This window comes from Chaetodon auriga, chromosome 7, assembly GCF_051107435.1.
Source record: "Chaetodon auriga isolate fChaAug3 chromosome 7, fChaAug3.hap1, whole genome shotgun sequence".
In the NCBI taxonomy this organism is placed as follows: Eukaryota; Metazoa; Chordata; class Actinopteri; order Chaetodontiformes; family Chaetodontidae; genus Chaetodon; species Chaetodon auriga.
Window position 1 is genome coordinate 22,017,211 of NC_135080.1, and position 27,755 is coordinate 22,044,965.

At 43.7% G+C, this 27,755-nt stretch overlaps 1 protein-coding gene across 1 annotated transcript; it reads left to right on the forward strand.

Moving 5' to 3' along the window:
- The first annotated feature begins 1,431 nt into the window (after positions 1-1,431).
- Positions 1,432-25,037, forward strand: gjd1b (gap junction protein delta 1b). The gene is made up of 2 exons (XM_076734526.1): positions 1,432-2,638; positions 23,060-25,037. Exons 1-2 carry the CDS (start codon positions 2,568-2,570, stop codon positions 23,907-23,909), a joined length of 921 nt encoding a protein of 306 aa, XP_076590641.1. The 5' UTR covers positions 1,432-2,567; the 3' UTR covers positions 23,910-25,037.
- The last annotated feature ends 2,718 nt before the right edge of the window (positions 25,038-27,755 follow it).

Consider the following 27,755-nt stretch of genomic DNA (forward strand, 5'->3'; position numbering starts at 1 on the left):
CATCCTCTGGTGGCCATGAATATCTGAGAAAATGGTCTTTGTAGCCAAAGGAAAGAGCTACAAGTCACTTTACAAGGATATCAGAAGGTTAGAGAGTTATCTTGTGCTCTCATGCCAGCAGACTGCAGCTAAGTTGTTTGTGTTTTTCTTTTGTCTTTTATTCTCCCTTTTGGCTTACTCCCTTCACGTGTGGGACACGGTGCTGCCAGATTGTCTTGGCATGGGGTAGGAGGGATTACGCGTGTGTGCAGTCACTCATTACCTCCTTAAGAATAGATTACTACTCCTCTGTTCTGGGGAGCTGGGGAGTGATGGAGGAAGCCACTAAAAAACACTCAGCTGCTGCATGGGGATGCTGCTGTGCGTGTATGAGTCTGTGGGTGAATATTGTCATGTGATGCCAAGTCGTTTGCTGCAGTGACAGACGTTTGGCGGCTCAGTGTCCCCCTGCCTGTCTCACTTCTTCACTGTAGCCGTTTCTCATATAGTATTTGGGAAAAGGTAGAGGCACTGAGGTCACACACATACCAGCAAGTTCCACCATAAAGGTTAGCACATACTCTGAGCTGATTAGAATCCATTTATAATATTGAAAATATTGATTATAGCTGCTTCATCAGATATCAAGTGAATATGTCAAACAGCTTGTTCCAGTTCTTCAAGTGTGTTTCCTTATTTTCTGCTTTTAAGATCATTCTGAACTGAATATTGTTGGTGTTTAGGCAAAACATGCCAACTGGAGTCCCCGTCTCAGTGCCTTAGCCTGAAATTTTAGAAATACTCAAGCCAAGAGTCTGAAGTCCCCCTTTAAAATCCTCCTCAAATTTCTTCTGAAACTTCTGCCGACATGACCTCAGGAGGTAGCTGTGCAGCCCAACATGGGCTGAGGCGAGCATTCACTACTGTCGGACATTTTCTACACTTCTAATGAATTGATTAATCGAAAAATAATGAACAGATGAATTGATAGTGAATATAATCTTGCCATCAGTGATACCTTGTAACAGTTGGTCGTGTGTGTGTGTGTGAGAGAGAGAGCACATCCTCTGAGCAAATTACTCTAAATCTTGATGACTGTCACTAATTCCATTTCCATCTCTTTCTCTCTCACACACACACAGCCTATGCACAGCATGTGCATGGCACTGCTTCGCATGTCTCTGGATGTGTGTGCGTGTAAACAGCAAAGATCATCGCTGTTGCATTAGGTATCAGGACCAGAAGACAAAGGATGATAAAAGCATAGACTGAAGACAAAATGGTGAGCAGTGTGCTGTGAGAGAGAAGAGTGGAAAAGGGTTTGTGTGGTGTTGGTGGTGGAGCAGTAAGAGATGAAGAGGAGGAGGGGGGATAAACACAGTGATGGAGAGTGAGTGAGAGGGAGTGAGAGGGGGGAGGAGCAGAGAGATGATTCCTCTCTCTAATCCTCTAGACACACGCTTGGTCTGGCTGCCTACTGGCTCAAAGAGAGAGACAGAGGCAGGTGGAGGGCGCAAGCAGAGAGTGAGAGAGAGAGAGAGAGAGAGAGAGAGAAAGCAAGTGGGAAGGAAAAAACAAGATGAAGGGAAGAGAAGGAAGGAGAGCAGCCTCACGTAAACCACGCTGAGAGAAACCCAGAGAGAGAGAGGCAGTGAGGACAAGGAGGGCTGGAGAAACCAGCAACTCTTGCTTGGGTTTCGAGCAGAGGGAAGGAGACGGAGGAGGAGGAGGAGGAGTGCCATGCTTCAGTGCAGCGCTGCTTGAACCAAACCAGGAGAGAAGGAGAGGCGCAACAGAGAGGAGGGGGAGGAATCCATCGAGTAGTAGCCGGAAAAGAGACAGAGGGAGGGAAAGAGGAAGAAACGAATAGGATGGAGGAGCGGAGAATGAGCAGAGACACAGATCCCCGGTTACTCAGGCTCACGCGAGTGTATGGACCTGAGCCCGCCCAGAGTTACTCCAAGATGCTGTCAAAGAACCAGAGTGTGAGGGCGGAGTGTTAGTGTGTGAGTGATGCCCGTTTGCACAAACTACAGCTGCTCTTCCACGCTGAGTAGAAGTAGATGAGCGCTGGTGTCTCTGCGCGTTGGACCAGGTGTGAGTGTGTGTCAGGGTGAGAACATATGACAGGCCAGCTGTTTAGGAAGTAAACAGGGTCAGGTGCACTCAGAGGAGGGAAACGAGGAGGGAAGTGACAAGACACGTTCACCTGAGCAGCTGCACGGACGGAGAATTACACACACAGACACACATGAGGGTGGCTGTGTGTGCAGCTCGCACTTAGACAAGCCTCAGTCCGACCATCTCACGTGCAGATTAGGGCGTGTGTGTGTTTTGGGACAGCACCTGAAAAAAAGAAGACAGGCAGATCATAGCAGCAACAATGAGGTGCCTCTGAGCTTCCTCAAGGTTGCTTTTGACTCTTCTTTCACACAAGCCACCTGAAGCCACTCCCTACCTCACCTCAAGCCAACAAGTGGGCTTGAAGACTCAGAAAAAAAGGACTTTAACACCAGCACTGGTGCCCTGCTGACTGGGAAGCCCCCATCTGATTTCCTGTGCCCAGTGGATGCCTCCTAACTCCAGCCATGGGAGAATGGACCATTCTAGAGCGCCTCCTGGAGGCCGCCGTGCAGCAGCACTCTACTATGATCGGAAGGTGAGTTACTGTGGGATTGTGGTTGTGGTCTGCAGAAAGATGCTTTGACGTGTGAAATATGGGAGTTTAAATTGAAATGGAGATTTAAAAATAACCCATTCCTGCTCACTTCTTTCATATGTGCATGTGTTTTCATCTGTGTGTGTTTCGACTATGTGCCCATACATGCTGTATTTGAAGTTTACCAAGACATGGGGAGCAGGCAGAAAATGAATCCTTCCCTGCTTCCACTCAGTGATTTCTGGTCCAATGTGGCTGATGGCAGGGAGAGGGAGGATTTGCGTCTTTAATCCCTCTGAGTGACATGATGGGGGTGGTGGTGGTGGTGGGGAGTTAGACAACCAGGAGGGACACTCGTAGCCCACACAAAGGCTTTGGACGTTAGAGGATCCAGAGCAGTGTGAGGACATCTCACCTTAAAAGTGCCTTCATTCACAGTTTTCTACTGTACCTCTCAGTGGTGATGTCCTCGTTCTCCCAATCTTTTCCTCCCCCTTGAAGACCACTTCAGAAGCCATCACGTTGCACGTGTGCCTCATTTGAGCTTTCACACAATTTTCTCCCACCTCTCTTCTCTCTTTTCTTTCTTTGTCTGTCAAGTATGAAGTCATTTCACAACCTAAAAAAAACAGTAACTAGTACGAGGTCACGACAGTCATGATTTATGCATCAGTCTACATCCCGAGATGTCTTGTATTTTAGTTGGAATAACTCCTTCTCGTCAGCCGCAGAATGGGCAATTATTGATGAGTGTGTTAGCCTCAGAGGAACATCAGCACTGTGGATGGTATTGAACATGATTTTGCATCTAGTAAAGGACATTTTCCTGACTTTGGAGTTTTCTTGGGACATCTTTGAAAACCACAGGTTCAGCATGGGTTCATTAGAGACTGTCTGAATTAGCAGTTCAAACCAATCCCTTAAAGCTACTGACTCACTCTGGCTTGTGCTACTCTTGAATTATTGAGCGAATAAATGTCAGCCAGTTCATGAAGTAAATGATGTGGAGAAATATTATTTTTTGGCAGAACATCTTCTGCCAAAGCTCTGAGTGTGAATTTTGTTGTGTCGAGTTATGAAACTGATGTGATTTTGGGTCTTGTTCTGAAAGCAGTCTGCTGGTTGAATGGTTAGTTAGAGTTGTTGCCTTTGATGTTATGATGAACGATTGGTCAGCATTTGCTTTCCCTCATTCATATGACACTGTAAGCGCAGTGTCGCTCATCAGCTGGACTAATCATCCTGGCTGCAGGGTCTCAGCGAGAAAGAGAAGACACAGAAAGAGAGGGTTGTTAAGGAGGAAAACACTGAAGAGAAAATGAAATCCGCAAGGCAATCGAGGAAAAGTGGGGGGAAAAAAAGCAGAAGAGTTTGATTGCAAAGCAGGGAGGAGACGAGCGGAATCGACAGTCAGAGTGTGAGATGTGAGAAACAGGAAGCAGATGACAGAGAAAGAGTAAAAAGACCAAGTGAAGGCGAAGGCAGCGAGGAGCAGTTATTCACAGACAAGCGAGCAGACACATGGCCTCAGTCTGCAGGGCGTTGGTAGGAAGCCAAGAGGACTGTCTCGTCACGAGATGGTGCTGCATGTCACGACCTAAGCAGGGCAACCAGGACACCCGGCGGCAAAAAGCCTCAGATCATCTTTATGCAGATTATATCTGTTGTCCAGACAGTTGAAATGCTCAGCTGATGAGAGTGGCCGGCCAAAAAACTTTTTTAAGATATCTAAATTCATATACAGGACTTCCAGCAGCCTTTAACAGTTTCACTTACATTTTCTTTAACCTCATTATATTTGGTTTCCATTTCCAGAGCCACTTAATGTACAGCACCCCCTCAGATTTTATAATGTCCACACTGTTTCTATCAACAGTATCTCTTCAGCTAATGGGAAGCTGCTCAGTGGTTTGCTCAACGATCCTTCAGCAGGGTGGATGCTCGCTGTCGATTGGTTTAAACTCAGGCCGACATGCTGAAGGACGCAGCAATTGCGCTAGCTGCATTAGCAACTGATGTTAAATTTTAGTGGTACTTTTAGCAATGCTACATGGCCCTAGGTATGGCAATGTCGATCGGTTGGTCAGACATCCATGATACCTAGAGGATGATGAAACTATTAAATGGATTGTCATGAAACTTGGAGCAGACATTCAGGATGAAATGTAATAAATTTGATACCTTAACTTGCCAAGTGATTTGTTCAATACTTGCACAAATAATGGCTGTAAGCCTCAACTATTTTGTGGTTGGTGCTAATTAGCAAATGTCTACAATAATGATCCATTAGCTCAAACCAAACAGTGTGCCTTTTTGTCAATAATGCACAACAATCATATTTAACAAATATTTAAAAAATCTTATTACAGCTAGTAGTTAACCTGCAAGAGAGGAGGTCATTCATGGTGAATGTTTATCTCTTAGAGTTTGTGTATCAGAAGCACTCCTAATCACTTAGTGCTGTTACTGATCCAGTCAACCATTTTTTTGCTGTAGTTTCTGTCTGACAGCCTGTATGTTCCCACAGTAAAGTGCCTTCCCTGCATCTGGCTTTTCTACAGCTCAAAACCATCTAATCTGGGACATCGCTGCTGAAATGAATTTTTATAAACGCATGCTAATACTCCCTCAATCCTAAAACCTATTGGTCCCTCTGCTGTGGGTTAATGCATCTCATTGGTCAGCGCAGGTGCTGTCCTGTCGGGGAAAGCGTTGGACAGGTTGCTGTCTCTGAGGTGATGCCAGCGTTTGTTCTCATGAGCCCACCATGACAACAGCCTGCAGGCCTGAGTCGATTCGTCATGCATGACTCACACACACATTAGGGGGAATATAACACTCGCTGTTTGTGTAAGATTACAAACAGCTCCAGAGATTCCCTTCTACGGTCAGGGTTTGTGTGCGTGCATGCGTGTGTACCCATAAATACTCAGACTGTGTGTAAAACGTGAGCTTCAGTGTACTCTGTGGGCATATCACATGTGCTTGGGCAGGTTTGCGTCCTGCCTGTTAGTGTGCGTTTGTGTATTCACCTGCTACCTGTGATTAATTCCTACCATTACGGGCAGTGGGGCAGGTGTAAATCGGCTTTCCCAGGACCATCTCATGAACTGTGGGACCCCAGGGCCTGTTGGTACACACAGCCTCTGAGGAGAAACCGTAATGAAGCACTCTCTACCTAACTACTGTCAACACATTGCTCATGCTGTCTCTATGGTCATCCTCCCATAGGCCACAGTCCCACCTGTGAGTTGCCATTGGTCAGAGTGGGGCTGCTAAATGTGCACGTCCACCCTTCCACCACCATGATATTGATCTCCAATAATGGAATAGGAAGTGGAGCTTGATAGAAGACAGGGCACTTAATGAAACAGTCTTTAGCCCTGTCCATTTGCAATACAAATGGAGTTGTGGGTTGCAGCGACTGGAATGTTAAGTGAGTGATTAAAGCTCTAAGTATCTCATTGACTTTTTTGCCTGTTAAAATAAACCATGGCAGTAATTAGCTGACCAAATACATATACCTTTATCCATGAGAGAGCCATGGTTAAACACCTCGAGGACAGATAAAAGTTAAGGTGACTCTTCACAATCAGTGTTACTACAGACAAAGTGATAATTATTATTCCCCATGCCTCCTTAAGTACTGTGTGGGGGCAGATATAAGATGACTCCCTTTTCCAAAACCAGCATTTGGAAAAAGTCCAAGGATAAGGTAGTTCTCATCCTTTAAACCGACTTTGTTTGAAAAGTGAAACATTAAAAGCAGAACATAAATCCGATATTTGTGTTGCTGTCAGTTACAGACTATCTGGTCAAGTTTTTGGAGCAGTCAGAAAGTTTTTCTCTGGCTGTTTTAGACATTTTTCAGATTTCATTTTGATCCTCCCTTCGTGACAACACCAGTGACGTCATTTTCACTCCTCAAGGATCTATTTCCTCTGTGGCAGAAAAGCTGAGTTTAAGAAAATTGTTAGTGTAATGACATTAAAGTTACAAACAACCTATAACGAAATTTTCTGTTGGACCCAAGTTTTACCAGAATCACTGGTAAGAAAATGTGATTATATTACTTTCTTTTCCACACATATTTTTCAGAAAAAATATTGTCTTGCATTTGGGCCAGTCAGGTAATATAAAGGCCTCAGTGTGGTTCTGTTGAACTGGCTTGAAGGCTGGATACTGTTTTGTCTGACCAAGTATAAAGGCAAAAATGTTTGTACTTGTTCAGAAAGGCCACATTTATAATTGGAGCCAAAAGCCAATTTCTCTCCAATACTTCCAAATCTTTTTTTTTTTTTTTTTTTTCAAAGTTTTTGGTCTCTGTCTGTAGAGTTGTACAAAGAGCACACCTTGAAGCACACTGAGGCCTTAAAACTGCTTGAAGCACTGGATGCACATTTCTGAACATGGTCCTTGCAGCAGTAGTCTCGGTAGAGTCCCTGAAGAAAACAAGATGGTTGAAGGTTTGCTTGTATCCCAGCATGCCTCTGCACATGCTCACTGCGCAGGAGGTGATCAAGAGTGTTCTTATAAAAGCTCTACACCTCATTCTTGACATAGGGCAGCTCACTCAGCATGACTCCTCAACATGGCTCCCCTGAGTCACATGAGTATTGTCACTCAGGAGCCTTCAGCTCATCCGTCTAGAAAATAATGTGTGTGTGTGTGTGTGCTGCATGCACTCTTTCAGCACGTCACAGTGCATACACCAAGCCAAAAAACAATATTTATTAGTGAGCAGCGTGTACATGCTCCTCAGCAGGCTTGTGCTTGTTGACAGGTTACAGCTCTGTCGTCACACGACCTTTAGATCATCGTGCTTTTATTTAGCAAATCCCCGTGGAGCGCTCACAGCCCCGACGGAGGTGATGGATGATTTTGTTTGCACAGAATGAGGCTTATCGAGCAAATGTGCGCTAGAATGCGGAAGAATGCGAGAAGGAGGCTGTTAAATCACCTCACTTGTGGCAGATTCTCCCGAGAGCTTTTTAAAAAGAGACACTTACAGAATTCAGAGCGAGACCTCCAACATCTATTCACTGTGTCCCTCCCCTGTCTCTGTTTTCACACTTCCTCCATCCATACGTAATGACCCCCGGGATGCTGTCGGCTGTAATGTCAGTGTCATCTCTGTGCAGCCATAAGAAACAGGTTATTAAAATGACCTCACGTGTTCCATAGGGAGCATATGAATTCCTGGTGGAAGGTAGATGCATATAATTCCTGCTGCATCTCAGGCTTTTAGAACAAATATACAGCAGCTCCCTGCAGATAAAACCTCAATTTCTGTACAGCATTTGGTGAAATAATCATAGCGTCAAAGATAGGTTTGTTATTGAGGACGCTCTTCCGGCGTGCACCAGGATCCATGGCAGTACTGACAGTGGGACTGATCTGCTGTGGTTGTTCTACTAGAGGTACAAACATCGTGGAAATGAGCCCCCAAAGAAGAGAGCCGCCCTGTAGCTGCTCGCAGCCTTTCACTACTGGCGTGCTACAACAAGCCTCCATAGGGACCGCTGGAGATGCAGAGATGTAGCTGGGGGAGAAGGAGGAGAGCAATTGCACATAATTATGCAGCTTGTGTTCTCATTTCTTTTTGCTTACTGCTTCTGCTTATTCTCCCTCTCTTGATCCTCACAGTCCACATATGCTAAGGTCAGGGTTGATGTGGTGTCGTCGTGCTGATGGATTAATCGATGAAGCTCCTATTGTGTGTGTGCGTGTGTGTGTGTGTGTCAGATGATAAACTTCCATCTTCACCATTAAGCAGTGTGTTAAAGCCAAGCGTACATCAGCTTTAACATCTGCATATTGGGGGAAACTCTGGTGGATGAAGAAACTCAGGCGAGACCTCTCCAGAATTCAATCAGATAGAGAAGAGAGGGGGAGAGAGGGGGAGAGAGGGGGAGAGGGAGGGCTGAATGGATAAAGATAGAGATTAGAGCAGGCGAAGTGGTCAGAGTTGAGACAGATTTCACCTTGCAGGGCCTCAGGGAGAAACTGTCTCCGGCAGGGTGACTCAGTAAGGCTTATGTAGGTTTAGTGTCAGCACCTCACTGGAGGACAGAGCAGGTCAGTGTTAGAATGATACTGGAGGGCTAGTTTAACCCAGACATCACAAACAAAGGATAGCAGCCCTGCAAAAACAGCCACCTGAGCCAGTCATTTAGTCACCTGTTTAAAATTCAAAGCATCAGTATAGAATTGGAACATCAGCTGAGAGACCACCGAATGACTACAATACAAAATGAAATTGTGGTTGAAATGATTGGTGGCTTTCATTTTACTCAAGTGGTGCTGTGAGTGCTCATTAGTCCATGGCTTTTGAAACTGTTAACGGTTGTCAACCTTCCAGGCAGCCATTAGTTTCAGCTATTTTGGGTATAGCACATTGAAAATCAACTTGCACTACACTTAAAGCTTTTTCAGATGGATTAATGGTGACAGTGATGGATTAATAATCCATGTTGGCTTTACTTTTTTGTAAAAGTTACATTTCTGTGAAGTGAAAATGGAGTTGAAAGCAGGATCCAGTTTGAAAAGTCTGCCTTGCTGATGCATTCAAGGACCTGTGGTCAGATCTGACATCCAAGGATTAAGCATCACCTGCCAAGATCAACAGTGTTTTGTCAGAAAGTCAATACTTGAACACGGTAATAAGAAAAGCAGTGCCTGTTCTCATCTGCATTACCACATGATGTGATGAATTATTTATCTCAGGCAAGTTTTCCATCTCTGCAAGATGATTTTCATACCTTGTTGACATGAGCTGCATGCAAGGTAGGCAAATTAGTCGGAGTAATATGTTGGTTGTTGGGTGTTATGTTACTCCGCTGCATATGTAGATATGTTAATGGAGTATTAATCTTAGTCAAGTCAAATTCTGCTGTTCTTCTTTGGATAAATCTTCTTTAATCAACACTGACATGACAGGAACAGTAAAATACTCAACTTCACTCTTAGTTTTCAAATTTGACTCCTGACTTGTTCGCCCTGTTACTGTTAGAGTCACAACTATTACCCAAAAACAATGGTAAGTAACCGAAAAAGGTACACAGATCCATAATAATACTTATAATATTACAGTTTATTTACTGATGTGTAATTACACAACATAAATGGATACTCCTGTGAGTTAGTATGGCACTTCCTTAAAGTCTGGGGACTCACTGGACCCTGGAGCACAAGATGAGCACAAGCTTTTTTTTTTTCCCCAACTTTAGAAAGCAGCTCACAGAGCCTCAGAAGACATTATACTGTTTTCATTGGTTGCAAACGACGAGTAAACTGCTGCGACAGGTGATCTTTAAAAGGTGTGACTGACTAAATGCAGATAACGTTAACAAAACACACAGTGAGACTGGTTTAAGAGTAAAGAAATGTCGACACATGCTAAACTGGCCGTGCTCACTGGTATCAAATATCTGCCTCTCTCATGCAGTCAGATAAAGAAAACTAAAATATGAGGGCTAAAATTAAACCAAAACGCAGCTTTAATCTTCGCTACAAAGCGATGCTGCGGCTCTTGAAGTGCTCACAGTTGGGTCTATTTGTGTGAGCTCGTGACTGTGAGATCACTGTCTTATTTATAAATCTGCTTTTCATACACTTGACTACCAGCATTTCTATCCAGGGATTTTAATGTTGACATTCTCGTTTTGTTTGATTGATCATTATGTTTGTCTGCTGATATTGTGATGAAACCACTCCTTCATACCTCTCCATGCATCTCTCTCACTCTTTTTCACTCTGTCTCCTCACATTATCTCACTCAATGTCGCTTTTTGAACACCAGAAAGACGCTCCTCTGCCATTGATTTATTCTCCTCATCCCCACCTGCCCCAACTCCCATCACTGGCTGCATCTTCACACTTCACTGGGGTCTTTAATGAACAAGCTGAGAGTGTAAGAGTCACTGAGCGTGCAGAAGACTCATCTCTTTGAGCATGTGTGAGTGTGTGTTTGTAACAACTGTTCCTCAGAAGCAGTATCAGCTTCTGCACAGTGTGATTGACACAACATGAATAAAAATCATCAGTGTGCACGCAGTCAGACACCGAACACGTTGCAAAAACACACACCACCTCCACCAGGACCAACATACTATAAGGAGACATCTGATTTACACGTGAGCACACACACATACACACATGCACTCATAACCAGATGGTCATCCAAGTATATAAACATGTGCGTAAGTGAACTGGCACCGTGGTTATTAAATTTACTCATTACTCAGGGGCAGACACACTCAAAGACACACACACTCTAACACATACACACATGCCGCCAGAACTGTCACAGTCGACATCTTTGCATATGAGCAAACAGATAGAGTGTGACTATGCATTCACACCTCACCACGCATGCGCGCGCACACACACATGCAGACCCACAAGCCCATTTGCAGATTCTTCAATTAAGAAGTCAAGCTGCAGGGAGTGGATTTGACTGTTGGCAATATGCTTCATTCACACTGTTCTCCTAGCCAATTATGAAAAAGCTACTTGGTAGACAGCGCTGTAATGTGAAACAGATAAATTTAGCCTTCACAGCATGTAGAATGACAGTCGCAGGGCTCATTCTGTTTACTGGAGAAAGCTTTATCTCCCAAAAGACAGCAGTGTCACATCATAGATACACATAGGTAGATGCTGCATTGGCCACTGCTGTTCGTTAGAGTGATGCGTCAACTTGGCCACCATATTGGTGAGGACCTCCTGATGCACGTACTGCATGTCTATCCAAAATTAAAATCATCATAACTTAGTATCAGTAGTAGTGATATATCAAATTCAACATGTTCGGTGTTATCCCCCATTGCTTGGTTGTGCCATTCCAGTAAAAACTGGAAATTTGAAAGCTTACAGTACAATTTCAAGAAAACTGGGCAACGGGAAACAGTTATTCCCATCCATGCTGAATGATGCTTTAGGTTTTTTTTTTTAAACAGCTACAGCAGGTCAGGACTCAGGAGTAATGCCTGGTGTACTCTTGAACTCCTGGGCTTGGTGACTGCTTGTTATCTCACAGTAATGCCATTTCATCATACACATACATATACTGTATCTAATCAGATCAGTAAAGCACATTAAATCCACATGAAAGGCACCTCAGACGACCACCGCTGAAGATCCAATCATCCACCGCCACAAGAATGTTTCTATGAATCCTAAAGTGTTTCATACTGTTACAATATTTACATGATTATGCAACAAAGAAGGCTGAAAGAAATAAAAATGAGAAGTGATGTTTAAAGTCATTGACATCACTTGGAAATGTTAGGGGGTTGAAAAATTGTCCGTTTTCAATTTAAGTAAAAGTGGCAATGCCATAGTGTAACAAGTAAAAGTCCTGCATTCAAAATTTTAAGTAGTATAATTACCAAAAGTGAAAGTACTCATTGTGCACAATGGCCCATTTTAGAGTCATATATATTACACCATGGTGGATTACTGATCTGAACTACCAATGCATGTTCTTAGTTATATCCCACCACTGTCCACTTTAGATATGAGACATGATGTTGTGCCTGCCCTCTTCAGTCTTTCTTATTCACAATGGAACCAGATCACAAATACTGAATAAAATTAGGTATAAGAATATTTTTTGTTGGTTGAGTGTGTTTGGGATGTTCCCTGCAGAGCCGTGTGCTGTCTGCTTGTGTGTCATGGAGGCTCCCTGCATGTGCCAGAGCGGCTGATTTGGGTTGGGGCTTGGCACGGGAGAGGCGCGATGGGTGGGGAGCTGGCACGGATGCGAAGGCCCTAACTCGGGATTGTCCAAAAACCCACCGTTTTAATCCGGATTACGCCCATCATTTCTCTCTCTCGCTTTCTGTAGTTCCCTCCATTGACCCCCCCCCCCCCCCCCTCCTTTCCCGCCCACGCATTCGCTCTTTTCCTCTCTCCTGCTGCTCTTTCTCCTGCTCGTGCCTCACCCCTCCATCACAACCTCACAGCCTACCCAAAAAAACCAATGCTCCACATGGGTTGTCCATGGTGAGCACTCCTGTCACGTCTTTCCCTTCCTGCCATTGATCTGCTCTGACTGATCACGCAGAGTAGATTTTAGAAAGTCTATTTTTAAAGCGCGTGCTCCTATTTCTGTCTTACTTGATCATCTAATCTGTTGCCAAGGTAACTGCCACAGTTGTTATCGTCATGGAGAGCCTTGCATACAGCAGTGCACGGGCAGGAAAATGGAGCATACACGACCTCTCTCCTGATCAGTCTGTTCATCATCAGCATTTAAGAACTGCAATAAAAAAATATCCTTTTATAGTCATTAATGAGACTAATAGAAAAAATGTAATGGGTGCACATCATTGTATTTCAGTCATTTGTGAAACCACACAACCGAACGTTTGCATGTGTGTGTGTTCATGTGCACGTGCATGTGTGAGACATTGTGTTAAATTTGACTTATTGTCTGCCTCAGTAGAGCTCTGATCTTCATCAATTTATCTCCAGAGCCAGAGCTAGTCAGTTCACATTCATCATTACGCCACTTAAATACCTTTGTGTGTGTGCGTGTTTGTGTGTGTGTGTGTGTGTGTGTGAGAGAGAGAGAGAGAGAGAGAGAGGCAGATAGCTGGGTAGATAAGTGAACAGTATTAGAAAATGCTATTATTAGATTTCCATTTCAGCAGCTTACAGACCCAGGATTACACACAGAGACCATACCATAATAAAGAGAGTACTGTCACAAGCCACCTTATCATTGCAGACAGAATATGCAACAGAAATATACTGTACAGTGCTAACAATGCAATGCACTGTATGGAGAAGATGAATAGATGGCCGTATATCTGTACTGCTGTGCGCTTATAACATTCAGTATTGTGAGGAAACATACTCTTTATAAGGCCAATAATAAAATAATAATAGAAGTATACATGTGTATAGAAGTATACACATCCTTTATTTAAGTAAAAGTATCAATAGCACAAAGTAAAAATACTCCATTACAACTAAAAGCCCTGCATTTAAAATCTCTACTGAAGTAAAAGTACAGGGGCGTTGTGGGCTATCAGCTTACTTAAAGTATCAAAGGCAAAACTACTTGTTTCATCCGTCTAGGTGTCATTCTCCTCCATGAGTTTTGATGCCGATTCTGTTCATACTTCTCTGCTTAGATTTATGAAACCTTTGTTTTTCTTATTTCTCATGTCACTCAGAGCACATGAAAACGTAGTGCATGCATTAGAGTATGCATGAAAATCCAGGACAGATCGAGTCCCATATTAATTCAATAAGGGCCAGTGCATTTTCTTTTTTAATATGGGACAATTCTGTATTATACTGTATTTTAGTACAGAATTTCCCTGTTGAGTTGTGGAGTAGAAGTACATAATATAGTATAATATTATAGTACTAAGTACATAACTGGAGTAAATGGACTTAGTCACACCACTTCATATACTGTGCTGCACATATGGAATTTATCCTACAGGGATCACTTGCTTAAAGGTGCTTTGCATATAATGCTCATTGAATATTCATCCAAGTAAGCCCCACTGATGCATACTGCCAGTGAACCAAACCTAACACACTCTGAAGCCACATGCTTGGAGATCAAAGTGACAATGGTAAAACCATTATTACTGGTTGGTGTGATAGAAATTCATCTTCTGAGAGGATGGAACTGACACCCTGTAATGTCAGACACAATCGGCTTTGTGACGCCCTGCAACAGCTGGAAGAGTGTGTGCGTCTCTGATTAAAATGTGTGTGTGTGTGTGTGTGTGTGTGTGTGTGTGCGCGCGCGCACATGTGCATGGAGAGGTGGCCTTAGAGAATTCATTCTGTTTATATGTATGCAATGCAAGGACACACTGTATATTTTTTTTTCAGCATTTGAGTGAGAGTGAGTGTCCGTCCGTGCGTGTACACGTTGAGAGGTGGGTGGCCATGCAGGATAAAGGTCTGTCAGCAGGGGAGAGTGCAGCCCCCTCACTCCTTCTGTCACTGGCCTGAAGGACCGGAACATCCCTTCTGAATGTGTGTGTGTGATGGCTCCCGTTTGAGGTTGGATGCAGCTTGGTGCCAAGTGACCTGCTGTGAACTACGAGCTATTGATAAACCCTGGCAAAGGAACACACACACACACAGAGACGAGAGAGAGAGAGCGAGAGAGAGAGAGAGAGAAGCATGCGTCCACATTTGATGTGACAGGATTAGATTTGTCAGAGCTGCTGGTATGTTGTATTTGGGTTACCACCTGGCATCCTTAAGACACACAAAAGAGACAGAAAGTCAAAACATTGAGAGGGAGAAAAGAAATAAGGAGAAGAGAGGCAAGACAAATGTGGAGTGAACGCAGATGGACGGAGGACGGGCTTTCCCAGGCCACTAACGCTGATGGCAAAACAACGCTGTAAATTTTGTGTGGCTTCACATCCCCACATCATTGCTTACTAGTTTTTTTTTTTTCCAGGCTATTTTATAAGAAGCCCTCATACCTGAACAACAAATTGGTCTTGGCTCCAGCATCAGCAGAATGATGTTCGTCAGTGAAGTCCTGATATACTAATGTATGAAAGCACTAAAGCCATGTGTAAAATGATCTACCTGAACTTAAAGATACATGGAGCCGTTTCTGCTAACCTGCGCAGAGAGGGGTGTTATGGGTAACCGTAGCCGACTCCCATCTGGCCAAATGTCAACTATGCGTTGTGCAGACTTGTGCGTCAAGCACGTTGATTCGTCGATTCAACTCCTGTCAGGAGGCAGGTTTGAAACAACAGACACAGAAAAAGACTATGCTGCTATATTTAAGTGTCACACACATGCACACACACGCATGCACACATGGAGTCATGCTGAAGAAGTCCTCTAAGAGTCAGAGAGGCAGCACGCTAGCAAGAGCTCATGACTTCAGCAAACTCTCAGAAGGGCAGTCACATCAACAGATGCAAGACATGAGTCTGTTAAGACTCCATGAGTGTGTGAGCCAAGTCTGATATTCTTACTGAATTATTGAAGAATTATTCATCCATCATGGCTGATGACAACATGCTTAAATTGTAAAACACAGAAAAATGAAAATGGAAAAAAAAATGAAAATGGAATCTGCATCAGCTTACATTAGCATTTGCTGCAGCTTTTCACACAGTACGTCTGGCTCACATTGCCATCACAATCGCATTGTGAATCGCTCACTTCATTAAATTGCATTTGGCGTGCAACCACAGTGAGATGCTAGCCAGACCTCTGACTTGAAGCGAAAAGGCAATACAGTCTGGTTATCAGGCTGAGTGAGCAGCAGATGAAAGGTTGTGTAACAGAAGATGGGAAGCTGATAAAATAAAGAGAGATGCTGAAAGATGTAATTAATAGCAGAAACAGAGCTGCAGCAGGTACAGAAGCATAGAAAGGGGGGAGGGGAGCGGCGCGGAGAAAAGGCAGAGCTAAACAGTGAGGGAACAGGTATCGATGGAGGCTAAAGGTGAGGCTCTGAAAAGATTAGCTGGTCAGCCATAACATTGGACTTGTTTACCTCACAGTCGTGATCAGCAAGCCTGCAGAGAGAGCGCTAACAGCTGCACTTATTGCTAATTATCCTTCACGATTCCATCACAAAAACTGTAATTCAAATTTTTTTGTATCCATAATTTAAGTGGTTCCTTTGTCCCATTTTGAGAAGAAGCTATTTTCAACACCTTATCTTCTCGGTGGCTTTTGAACAACAGTAGAGGATGAGCTACCTTTCTCTAAAAAGGGGAGCAAACATGCTCTGATTTTCCTTGTGGAATTATCGTCTAAGCGACTTCCACACAGTAGATGCTTTGGTTTGCCTTGCTGCCATGATTTGTCGTTTCAGTGAACTCATCTTCAGGATTTTGCATGAAGTAAACAAGCATGGAGCTCTTTGAGGCACCTAAGCCTCACTCTAGCTGGTGCGACAGATCTGCTCCCCTCCTCAGCAGAAACGCGCTGTTCTTCAGTTGACTTAGCTTCTCGTCAGCACACTTCTCGCTCTCCTTATCTCCCTTCCTTTCTGCCCCTCGCCTGTTGCCGTGGTAACTAGCAGAGGGGAAGTTGAGTGGAGGGGAGATGGAAGGGGGAGAGGGAGGGAGGAGAGATGAGAGGAAAGGGACAGAGGGGGTTGTGTCGGGTTTCTGGGTAAAGGAACCACGGCCGCTCTTCCTCCACCCGTCTCTTCCTCCTCCCTCTTCTTTTTTTTCTCCGCTGCCACATCTTCCAATCTCTCCAAAACCTCCAAAGCACTCCTGGCCAATTATTTCCTGTTCTTTGCTTCCTCCTCAGTATCCTCCCATATTTTTTGCCTACTCCTGTTTTATTTTCTTCTGTTCTCTCTCTCACTTAGAATTCTTGAATTTTGTATGTTGCTGTGTCCATCTTTGGTCCTGTCTCTATCTCAGTGAAGAACAACATATTGTGTACTTTTCAGTGGACATGATTCTCCAAAGTGCCAGAAGCTGTGTACATTTTTCATACACATTGCCTCCCTCACCCCTAAAACTGCGCTCCAGCTCTCCTTACTGAGCTACACATAACTTGCATCTCAGCCCTACTTCTATTTTTATGCAGCTCATCCTCTCCAATGGCCGTGTAAACAGCATTGAAGGTTTCATTAAAAGAGACTGACATTAAACATAAAGGGAGATCTTCAATGATATCAAGGGAGCTGCGCTCTGAATAGCTTTTCAGTTCCTCTGGAAATTGAATAATGCAGACTGCTGAGGCAGCAGCAGCATTTGCTGTGATTGTGTGTCTACATCCATGTGCATGTATGTGCATGCATATGGAGGTGGAACTAGATTTTCGTCAGATGCAGAACCTATGATTATTTTTCACATCACTGTACACGCTTGAATTCTGACAATTAACTGCACATCCCTAATTGGAGCTTTGAATATCACAAAAACGCCTCTCAGTGCAAGACATCCACCTTCACATAATTTGCAAGAAAAAGAAAGAAAGATGGCGGGTCGGGGGCCACAGCATTGCTGGAGGAGAAGAGGCGTTTTGGAGTTGTGTTGGCAGAACGTTTTTGCATAATCACCACCGCCTGTTAGCACAGGCGACATATTAGTCAAAGGGAACAACAAACACTGTCTGCTGGGAACAGAGGCTTTGAGTGTGCTGAGATATGTGCTAATATGTCTGCCATGTGTCTGTAGGGCTGAAATGATGGTCATTTTCAGTACTGGTTAATTTATGTTTTGTTTTGTTTTTTTTTTCAGATGAATCATTGAAACATTTAATCTACAGTCTACAGTCCCCAAAAGCAAAGTGTTCAATTCACAATGACATAAGCGCATGTGAATGTGCAGAATGTCCACACCAGTGTGCAGAGAGGGCTCAAGAGCACATTACGGTGCTGGCCGTTTTAGTGGAAGGACACCGGAAAATTGAATGCCTCCTCCGAATGTTTGCAGAGGAACAAGGCTCTTCATAGAAAACTACAGACACAATCTGCAGATTATTCCTGACAGAGAGGGAGGGGTGGGTGTGTGTGTGTGGGGGGGGGTCACACAGAGGGAGAAAGGGCCAGAGCAGGAGCACTGGGAGTTCAAATGAAAGAAAGAAAAAAAAAAACTAAAGATACCCTAGAGAGGAGAGAAAAAACAGGTGGGGGCTGCTGTGTGGCGTATGATAATCTAAAGCTATTCGATGGCATTAACAAAAAAAAAAAAAACCTAATGCAAGAATCCTCCCTTGGCCCAGCCACAGATTACAGCAGTGGGTTTGCGTGTGGAAGCTATTATATAATTCATTCTCTATGATGAGATTTTCCTCCATTGCTGGTTTTCCTTACTACCCCCCTCTATCTCTCGCACTCTGTCCCGGCACTGGCAGGTTTCTCTTTTAATTTAAGAAGAGGATGTCCGAGCCACACTGGGTTTTTTGGTGACTTTATAATCTTTTTATCCCTGTCTGGAACTAATTCATCTTCAACAGCAATTTGACATCGTCTTTCAGCACTCAGTTTAAAACGGTCTTCACTCACTATCTCGATGGTGTTTTGTTGCATGGATATGTTTGCGCGCGTGCATGTGTGTGACCATACAGAGTATGTATGTGTGTATTTGTGTGCACATGTGCACACATTGAGTGCAATACTCTCTCACTCTGGTATTGTGAATTCTCTGCTCACTAAGCTCCTTAATGGAGTCACTACAAGGGCAAAAGCATTTTCATTTTTTTAAGCATTTTTTTTTTTCTCTCCGCCTCCTTCCCTCCCCCTCCACATGCCTGCTGATCACAGGTGGGAGGATTGGCAATAAGTAATATATTTTTCATTCTGGAGGTCATCACTGATGACCTGCTGTTTTGATGAGAGGATACATGTGAACCGCACGCCGTCAGACTCTGGAAAGGATTAACTCTGCCCTTCGACTCCACATCTGTGCCACACAAGACTGGTAAAGCCACTGTGCGATTGGTAGATTACCCTTCACACAGCCAAATGCCATCTAATGATTATCTGGCAATGTCTAAGGTGCAGCTGCACGGGCCTCCCCCTGGATCCACTGTCCAGCCACAGTCGTGTCCAAATGAACAGACCTTTTAATTGAGTTTGATTTGATTCATCTACGCTGACTGTACACAAACAGTATTCTTTCTATGAATGGATCGGCCTGAGGTAAATTCAAGTGACAGCTACTGTCTCTCTTTGATTTTATCTAATAAATCCAGACTTATCTGGAGGGAGAGCTGCAGATGAAATGGAGCAAAGAGATTAAGGTGGGATTTTAACTGGAAAGCTGTCAAGTGAGGCTGCTGTCAGACGTGAAAGTGTAACCTGTATGACTGCAATTCAAGCTTGCAAGGAGACTAAGGGACTGAGGCTAAAACCGATTGGTTTAAGGTTTTTAGATTTGCACAGAATTGTGTTTAATGGTCCATTACAATCTTTCTCCAACCAGACATTATAAACAGACATCATACTGCAGTGTACAATGCTTAACAAGACTTCACTGCAAAAGGGATAGAAACTAATTCAATAACTGATATGTGAGTGTGTATGTGTGCACTTGAGATTAATTCAGTGATGTATCTGCCCAACAACTATGTTCCATCTGAATCTGTAACAGTGTAGGACCTCTCTAACTAACATGGAAGGAATCTGTCTGCCTGTATATATCTATGCCCTTCGATTTTCTCATCCATCCAATTGACTTCACACTTGGCGGGTGTATTGCTGAGGACCCAGGGAAGCGCAATGCCAAGTGTGAAGTAGTTTGGATAAGTGGTTCTCGAGAAACATAAGAAGAGAAACATCGCCCTGAATGGGCAAGTGTAAACGACAGTCGCTGACCCAGAGCCATGTAGACAGAGGTTCAGGGTTAACCCTCCCTCTCCCAACGGCGCTGGTTATACCTAAAGAGGTGTCAGCTAATTTGAATTTTGATGTTAATGTTTTGAACCCTACACAGTTTTATTTACCGTCAGTTATGTATCAATAAAAGTAGGAAGTACGTACCTTCATCTGTTTACTAGAGCATGCCACTACAGCATCTTGCCATTTCTGTGGAAGCAAATCTCTGTGGCTTGTGCAGCTTGTAGAAATCTCACTTTGGAGTCAATCTACCACTTTAAAATGATTGCTGTGATCAAGGGGCGGCATTTGAAGTGTCACCTCCTGGTCTGATTTTGTTTGCTCTTACACATACACACGCAACAATGTCATACGCATGAAAGTTTTTGCTGGCAACGTTACTGCCTTATTGACACTTGAGCTGTGTAGAAAATATTACTGAAATGTTACAAGGTCCTGAGATGGCAGAATGCCTTTGTGTCTTCAACTTAAAAATGACCCAGGGGTCCTATTCAGACACCAACATGTAAAACTGGTGGGGCAGATACGGTTTACAATCAAAGTCTGAAAGGCGCTTACAGTACGTTTGTTATGAAGCTTTATCTCTTTAAATCTAAATGCTCTGTGTTATGCACATTGACATTTTCCTTGGAATGAATCGCTCCTCCTGCAGCATCCCTCTGCCCATCAGCACGGCCTCCAAAGCCATTTTTATATGTCACATCTATTGACTTGTATGCACAAAAACCCATAAATCCATGATAAATGTAATGAGGTCACATTTTGATGGGCTGCTGTAATGGTGTGTACTCAGTAATGACAGCCATTTATTATACTGTTATTAATGGGATTATCATTAATACAAATGGTGGTGATTAGTGAGAGCTGATTTTACAGTGTGCAGGACTCAGTTTGAACTCCCTCATATCTGTGGAACTCATCTGCAAGGCAGATCAATCAACAGATTAACAGCAACGTCCAGGCCGGTCCGCAGTCCGCCGTCTTGCGCCAGACTTTGTTTAGTCACAGATTACAGCGTGAGACAGCCAACAGGCTCGCACAGACTGCAGAAAGCAAAAAGCCTGCTATCTTAAGTGCTCGCATGGTCTCAGATCTGAAAAATAAATGAGGGATGGATAAAGTAAGAAAAGAACAAAGAGAGAGATGTCAGCAAGAAAGGAAACAGTGTGTGTCTAACAACATGAAACACACAGATGCACTAAGTGTACAGATATGCCAAGTCAGCACATCTAAGCATGCTTAGATAGACACACATTAATATGCACACACACACACAGATAGTGGATTGAAGAAAAGTTAAGTTCAGCAGCAATAATCTCCCTGTCTCACCGCACCTCACACAGGAATAACACGCAATGTGCAAACGAGGTTTACCTCAATCTGAGAGCATACCTGCATTCTTTGTGACACGGTTAACAACTCAAAGATTAGTCTGTACGAATGTGTGTGTGTGTGTGGAGAAACTAATCACAGCTCCACTTCAAGAGAGTCCAATCTGAGGTTGCCATGGTAATTAGGCCTAATGATGCGTAAGACACCAAAATTAGATGTGATGTGTTATTTCCTGCTTTTTTACCTGTAAACACATACACACCCACACGCGCACGCACGCACACACACACACACACACACACACACACACACACACACACACACACACACACACAAACCACGTCTTGAATCACAGATAGCAGGCTGTGAGTTATGAGCGCGGACGACACTTCGAGGCTCCACTCTCAGCTGTTCTTCTTCTGGAGTGTTTACTCTGGCAGATGAATGAGATTTGGAGCACTCTTCATCTCTGGTTCTTATCAGGGGGGAAAGTGACTTAACGGTGACACAATGTCCCTGTCCTTCAATGGTACAGCTTTTTTCTCTTTCCTCTGCCTCAGTGCCTGATTTCTCGCTTCTCTTTTCTCATTAAGGAGTTCAAGGTCTCCCCTGAAGCTCTAATCCCTCCATTCAACCTTCATTCTGACTTTTTTCATTCATTCTTTATATCCTTGATCTGATTCCTCCTGTATTTCCCTCCTAATTTTCTTTCCCTTTTATGCACAGTTCTTAAGGCAAGTGGTGATGTGCAATTCCCTCTTACTTCTTTTTCACTTCTTGCTACAGTCCAGTTCCACCATATAGTCTTTATAGTTTTACCTTTCCTTTTCAACTGAATAGTCAGCTGTTTGAAAGCTTTACTGCATTCTCACAAAAATTGTTGATGGATGGAAAATAGACTTTTTACTAGGGTATATTTGTAATGTTGCTATTAAGGCCTGCTCATACCAGTGTTAAGTGGTACAGTGAAATTTATGTGTGTGTCTTACAATAGGGAAACTGCTAACATCCTAGCAAGCCAGAAACAAACCAGCACCAGTCAGTTACAATAACATTTTCTTGTCAGGACTGTTCATCATTTCATGAAATAAAGAGATATTGACTAGGAGCTAGCTTGTTAATGCAAAGCTGAGTAGTGTTAACTGTCTGGTAGATTCAAATTATGTATTTGTACCATCAACTTTGTAACCATTGTTATTTTGTGGAGCAGTTTATACTCCAACAGAGGTTAAATAAAAGTTCTCGGTGCACCAAGGATAATAAACTACCATAGTTTCCTCTGTTTGGACTCTGTGGTTCATAGTTCCTCCAAAGTCAAAATCGTCAATATTGAATTTAAATTTATATAGCTAGACTTACAACACCCCTGCGAGTCAAATAGATCTCCACAATTACATTAGAATGACTTCATATCACTACAACTTGTTGCCCTTCAGGCTTTCACTTCACAAAAACTAATAACAGTGCAGAAAGTCTTTCAGTACACTAAAAACGAACAAGAGTATATTTTTAACATTGCATAATGTTATTGTCCATTACTTGTCTTTTCAAAGCTGATTTTATGGAATTCTCCCTTGAAAATTTATGACCCCCTTACCGACTCTTATCTCTGTTATTCGTCTTCTGCTTTCTCACTCTGTCCTCTCACACTCAGCACATCTGTAGAATCTCTACTGGGAAGGATATCTCAGGACATCTCATGCCTCCTTACACAGTAAATTACTGTATGTCTCTGGCTATTAACCCCATTTATCTCTCTCTTTCTCCTCCAGGATCCTGCTAACAGTAGTGGTGATCTTCCGAATTCTGATCGTGGCAATCGTTGGGGAGACGGTGTACGAAGACGAGCAGACCATGTTCATCTGTAACACTCTGCAGCCGGGCTGCAACCAGGCCTGCTACGACAAGGCCTTCCCAATTTCACACATTCGTTACTGGGTTTTCCAGATCATACTGGTGTGCACACCCAGCCTCTGCTTCATCACCTACTCTGTCCACCAGTCAGCCAAGCAGAAAGACCGGCGCTACTCCTTTCTCTATCCCATAATGGAGAGGGACTACGGGGGAAGGGACGGGGCGCGAAAACTGCGCAACATTAATGGAATTCTAGTTCAACATGGAGGTGATGGTGGAGGAGGGAAGGAAGAACCAGATTGCCTGGAGGTGAAGGAGATCCCCAATGCCCCGCGGGGCCTCACCCATGGGAAGAGCTCTAAAGTCCGCCGGCAAGAAGGGATCTCCCGCTTTTACATCATTCAGGTGGTGTTCAGAAACGCACTGGAGATTGGCTTCTTGGCAGGCCAATACTTCCTTTACGGCTTTAGTGTGCCTGGGATTTTCGAGTGTGACCGCTACCCGTGTCTGAAGGAGGTGGAGTGCTATGTGTCACGCCCCACGGAAAAAACAGTTTTCCTGGTGTTCATGTTTGCGGTGAGCGGCATCTGCGTAGTGCTCAACCTGGCTGAGCTCAACCATCTGGGCTGGCGCAAGATCAAGGCCGCCATCAGGGGCGTCCAGGCCCGCAGGAAGTCTATCTGCGAGATCAGAAAGAAGGACATGGCACATCTGTCCCAGCCGCCCAACCTGGGACGCACACAGTCCAGTGAATCAGCCTACGTCTGATGATGAGGAGAAGAAAAAGCGGAGGAGTGGGGTGAATGTGCAAGAGAGAGAATGAATTAATTATGATTTTAATTTAATGAAGTTGGTATGGAGGTGAACAAGACGACTCCTCCTCTGTGATGGTGGAATGAAACAGAATGTAAAAAGACCAAACCCCCGGCTCTATCACTTAAACTGAAGGTCAAGAAAGAGTCGAGGAAGAAGACAATTAAAAAGCATAGAGAGGATAAAAGAGGACAAAAAGTTCTGTACTGCAAACGAACACGATGCACACATTTTGGTCTCATGGGGGGATATCCCAACTGCCATTTTATACTTTTGTCTTTTTTTAAACTAATAACCTTCTCCTCTGCTCCTCATTTCTTTTAAAGTGAGGAATTAAATCCTCAAGTGGCTGGAGAGGGAAGTTCTAGAGATAAGAAGAAGAGGGGAAGGGAGAGGAGAAGAGACCAGAGGCTGTTTTGTGTTCTTTGGGGATATTGGAAGATGACAGCGGCGTTTGATGCGTCCCATGGTGCTTTTCCTCTGGATTGTGTCAGGTTCAATGAAAATGGGGAGGCCGGGACAGAGGATGGGAAGGGGAGGATGAGCAGCAACATCATTAGAAGAGGAACGGAAGAACTGTCAAAGCCGCGATGGACTCTAGAGAACAAAAGTGAGTTTGTGAGAGAGAGTAGCTGGTGGGAGACATCACACTCTGGAAAAAACACATGATACACCCGAGGAGGGAGAGAAGAAAGGGAGCGTTTTCCTCTCCTACGCCAGACACTCGACACAGACCGAAGCCAAGAGAGAAAGAGCTGCCTCTGAGCAGTGTCAGCCTCGCCTCTGTTGGAACATCGTCACGAGCCAAAACCAAGAGAAAAAGACTAACGATGTTTATGTTTTGTCTCTTGGCAAAAGATGATTTTAACACAAACACAGTGAGTACCATAAACACGTTTTTTTCTTCCCTCTCCCCTATCTCTCGCTGTCTCTGCTCCACAGTTGGCAGCTATATAGACCCCAGGGGCTTTGGATGACAGTAATGACCCTCGCTGTTCTCCTCCTGCATAAACTTTGGAGAGGAACTAATGAACAAACGGACGAACGGCGTGTAAACGTCAGTCTCTCGAAGCACAAACCAAACTTCCCTCCTTCCAGCATTCCAGTGTGCTGAGAGACGAAGGAGAGACAGGAGGAGAGAAAAAAGAAAGGGAACGGGAGCGTTGAGAGGAGAACGGATCACTTTATTACAACTTTCAACAAATTTTATAAAATATAACACCATGAGTTTTTTTTTCTTTTTTTTTTTTTTTTTGAGAAAGCGATGGTGCCATCCTTAAGATATTTAATTATTGTTAAAAAGTTACATAGAGTATATCATGGTAATATTATTAATCCATTTAGAATATATCCAGATAGATTTATTTATCTTTGCGGGCAGGTTGGTTGGGACATCATGTTGCTGTTTTTTCAAATGTATAAGCTGTCTGTCTTTTTTTTTTTTTTTTTTTCTCATTTTTTTCTTTTCATTTCTCACTGATGGAGCTGATCAATGACATCTATGGGATGGGAAGGGACACGTTTGTGAGCTTCGTTTTGAAAGGCACTGAAGCTGTGCTGCTGTTCAGGAAATCTTCATTGCAGTTGTTACTGAATTGCATTCAACATGTAGAACAATGCAGCTGTTAAACCCAACATCTTTAGGTGTTTTCTACACAGAGCCTTGGTTTTCTTCAAAATCAGCTGCACAGCTTCAGGCGATTAAGGCCTGCGAGCCATTTGAAAAAGGCATGTTTACATGACGCGATGTTTCTTGAATGATCAAGCTATGTAACCGATGAGTAGTAACTCTGTAGGGATCGTAGTGTTTTCGAATTTCAGTGATTTTCATTTTGCTTTTCTTTCTTGACTGGATTTCAACATGCATGCCTTGTAAGAGAAAAGAATGACCTGAAAGAAAAAGATAAAGATGACAGAGAGTGTTGCACCTTGATCAATGCAGACGAGTGGGAGAGTGGCAGACTGAAGGAACTCACGTCGGGATGAAGGCTGTGTCGCTGGACACACCCACTCATACACAAGTGCATAATTTATAACAGGGAACCATTGCACTGCGAGCCTGTGAAACCAGACATAGGGACAGTTCATTGGACTACATGTAAAAGAAAACATATTGAACTGACATAAACGCCCACGCAGAAACACATTGGACCCGCATCTGTGTGGAGGAGGCTTGGAGTGGGACAAGCAGACACGAGCACAAAGCAGTTCAGGGCCGACTTTTGTGTGTTTAAGAAGAATCCTTTATTGATCACAGCACAACATCAGCAAACCATTGATCCTGTTGCAGAGATCAAGGTATTGGAGTGTTTAGGTAAGTGACGTTATTAGTTATCCACTAACTGAGGAAAAAAGTCCAGAAATGTGTCTTAAACCCGTCCTCAATATACTGTAGCAGATCGGTGCTCTGTGCTTTAGCCCTGGTGTTTGGGTGTGTCAAATGAGAGTCTTATCCACCACAACAAACTGAGTGGCCTTATGTAGCTCAACACTGCATTAACTTAGCACTGCCACATTTGGGGGGTTTGATTCTTCCAGGGGCCACCCATGCACTAATACTTATGGATACATGAACACATTAGCCAGCATGTTATACCAAATTGCAGCTACTGCTCATTTCTTAATTTCCTATTCAGCTCCTGCCTCTCGAGTGCAGTACTGATGGATGAAAATGTGAAAAAAAAAGCTTTGCAATTTAATTTTCAGTTGTTTCCACTTTCCTTCCACTTGCCTTATCTGCTTGTACTTTTATCAGGGATTTCCCTTTGGACAGCTCGTAGGTTGTTATGCTGAGAGAAAATAAAAGGACCACTTAACACCCCCTGGTAGAGAAGGAACCCTTTGCAAACTAGAGCTTCACATTTAAGAGAAAATGAAGAAAAATAAAAAGCACCCAACTGCAAATGTACTGATGACTTTGAGTTTAGCTTTTACCAATTCAAGAACTACAGTGGGTGAAAAGTATCCCCATTCTTTACTTTTGTAGTTTTTCAAAGAAGCAAAGTGTTAAATACCACTGTAGCTGCTCTTGAAAGACCTGCACATGACACAATAGTAAGCGATACCGTGTAAGCACCATAAACAGACGTTTGCCAGAGCGACAGCAACAGCTGATGTAGAAGAACAAATCCCTCAACTCTCTGTTTCTCCATTCACTCCCACTAATCTCTGTGAGTCTTACAGGTGATTATCCCCAGATTTAGACTCCTCTGAGGGTGTCTATGGGGCTCAATGGGATCGTTGCAGTCTACTGTATGCACTAGGAAGGACACACACACACACACACTGACAGGGCATGCCAGAATGCCTAATAATAGAGGTTGAGTCATGGCTTCCCTCAGTTACTGAGACCTTGTGCTTCTAGCAAAGGCTTAAACACCGACCTTGAGCTTAAAGGCCAAGCCAATGTCCTGTGCTATACGCAGCTCCTGCTGGACAGTCACTGCACAGTACAGCTCTGATCTCATCTCCGCAGAGCACGGGTTAATGTTAGTGCGAGGCCTATTTTTAGTGAATGGTACATGAACATACATTCATCCTCCAAAAAACAAACAAATCTGACTCTGGGAACAGCAGTTTGAGTTCAGTTTCCTCTGCTTGGATTCTGTTGCTATGTCTGGTTTCAGTCAGGTCAGAAACACACACACACATTGAGAGGACGTAGAGGGTCATAAATGTGTCCTGGTTCTCTTCGGTTTACATTCATCCAGCATTCATTAGTGACTCGCGGCTCCTGAAGTTACAGAGTCAGTGGCTACAGCACTTTCCAAAGTGGAAGCAGGCCTCAGTTCTTCCGACAGT

Coding starts and splice junctions, on each gene's coding strand:
- gjd1b (XM_076734526.1), top strand. CDS start 2,568: ATGGGAGAATGGACCATTCTAGAGCGCCTCCTGGAGGCCGCCGTGCAG. Junction 2,639..23,059: donor CACTCTACTATGATCGGAAG/GTGAGTTACTGT, acceptor TTTCTCCTCCAG/GATCCTGCTAACAGTAGTGG.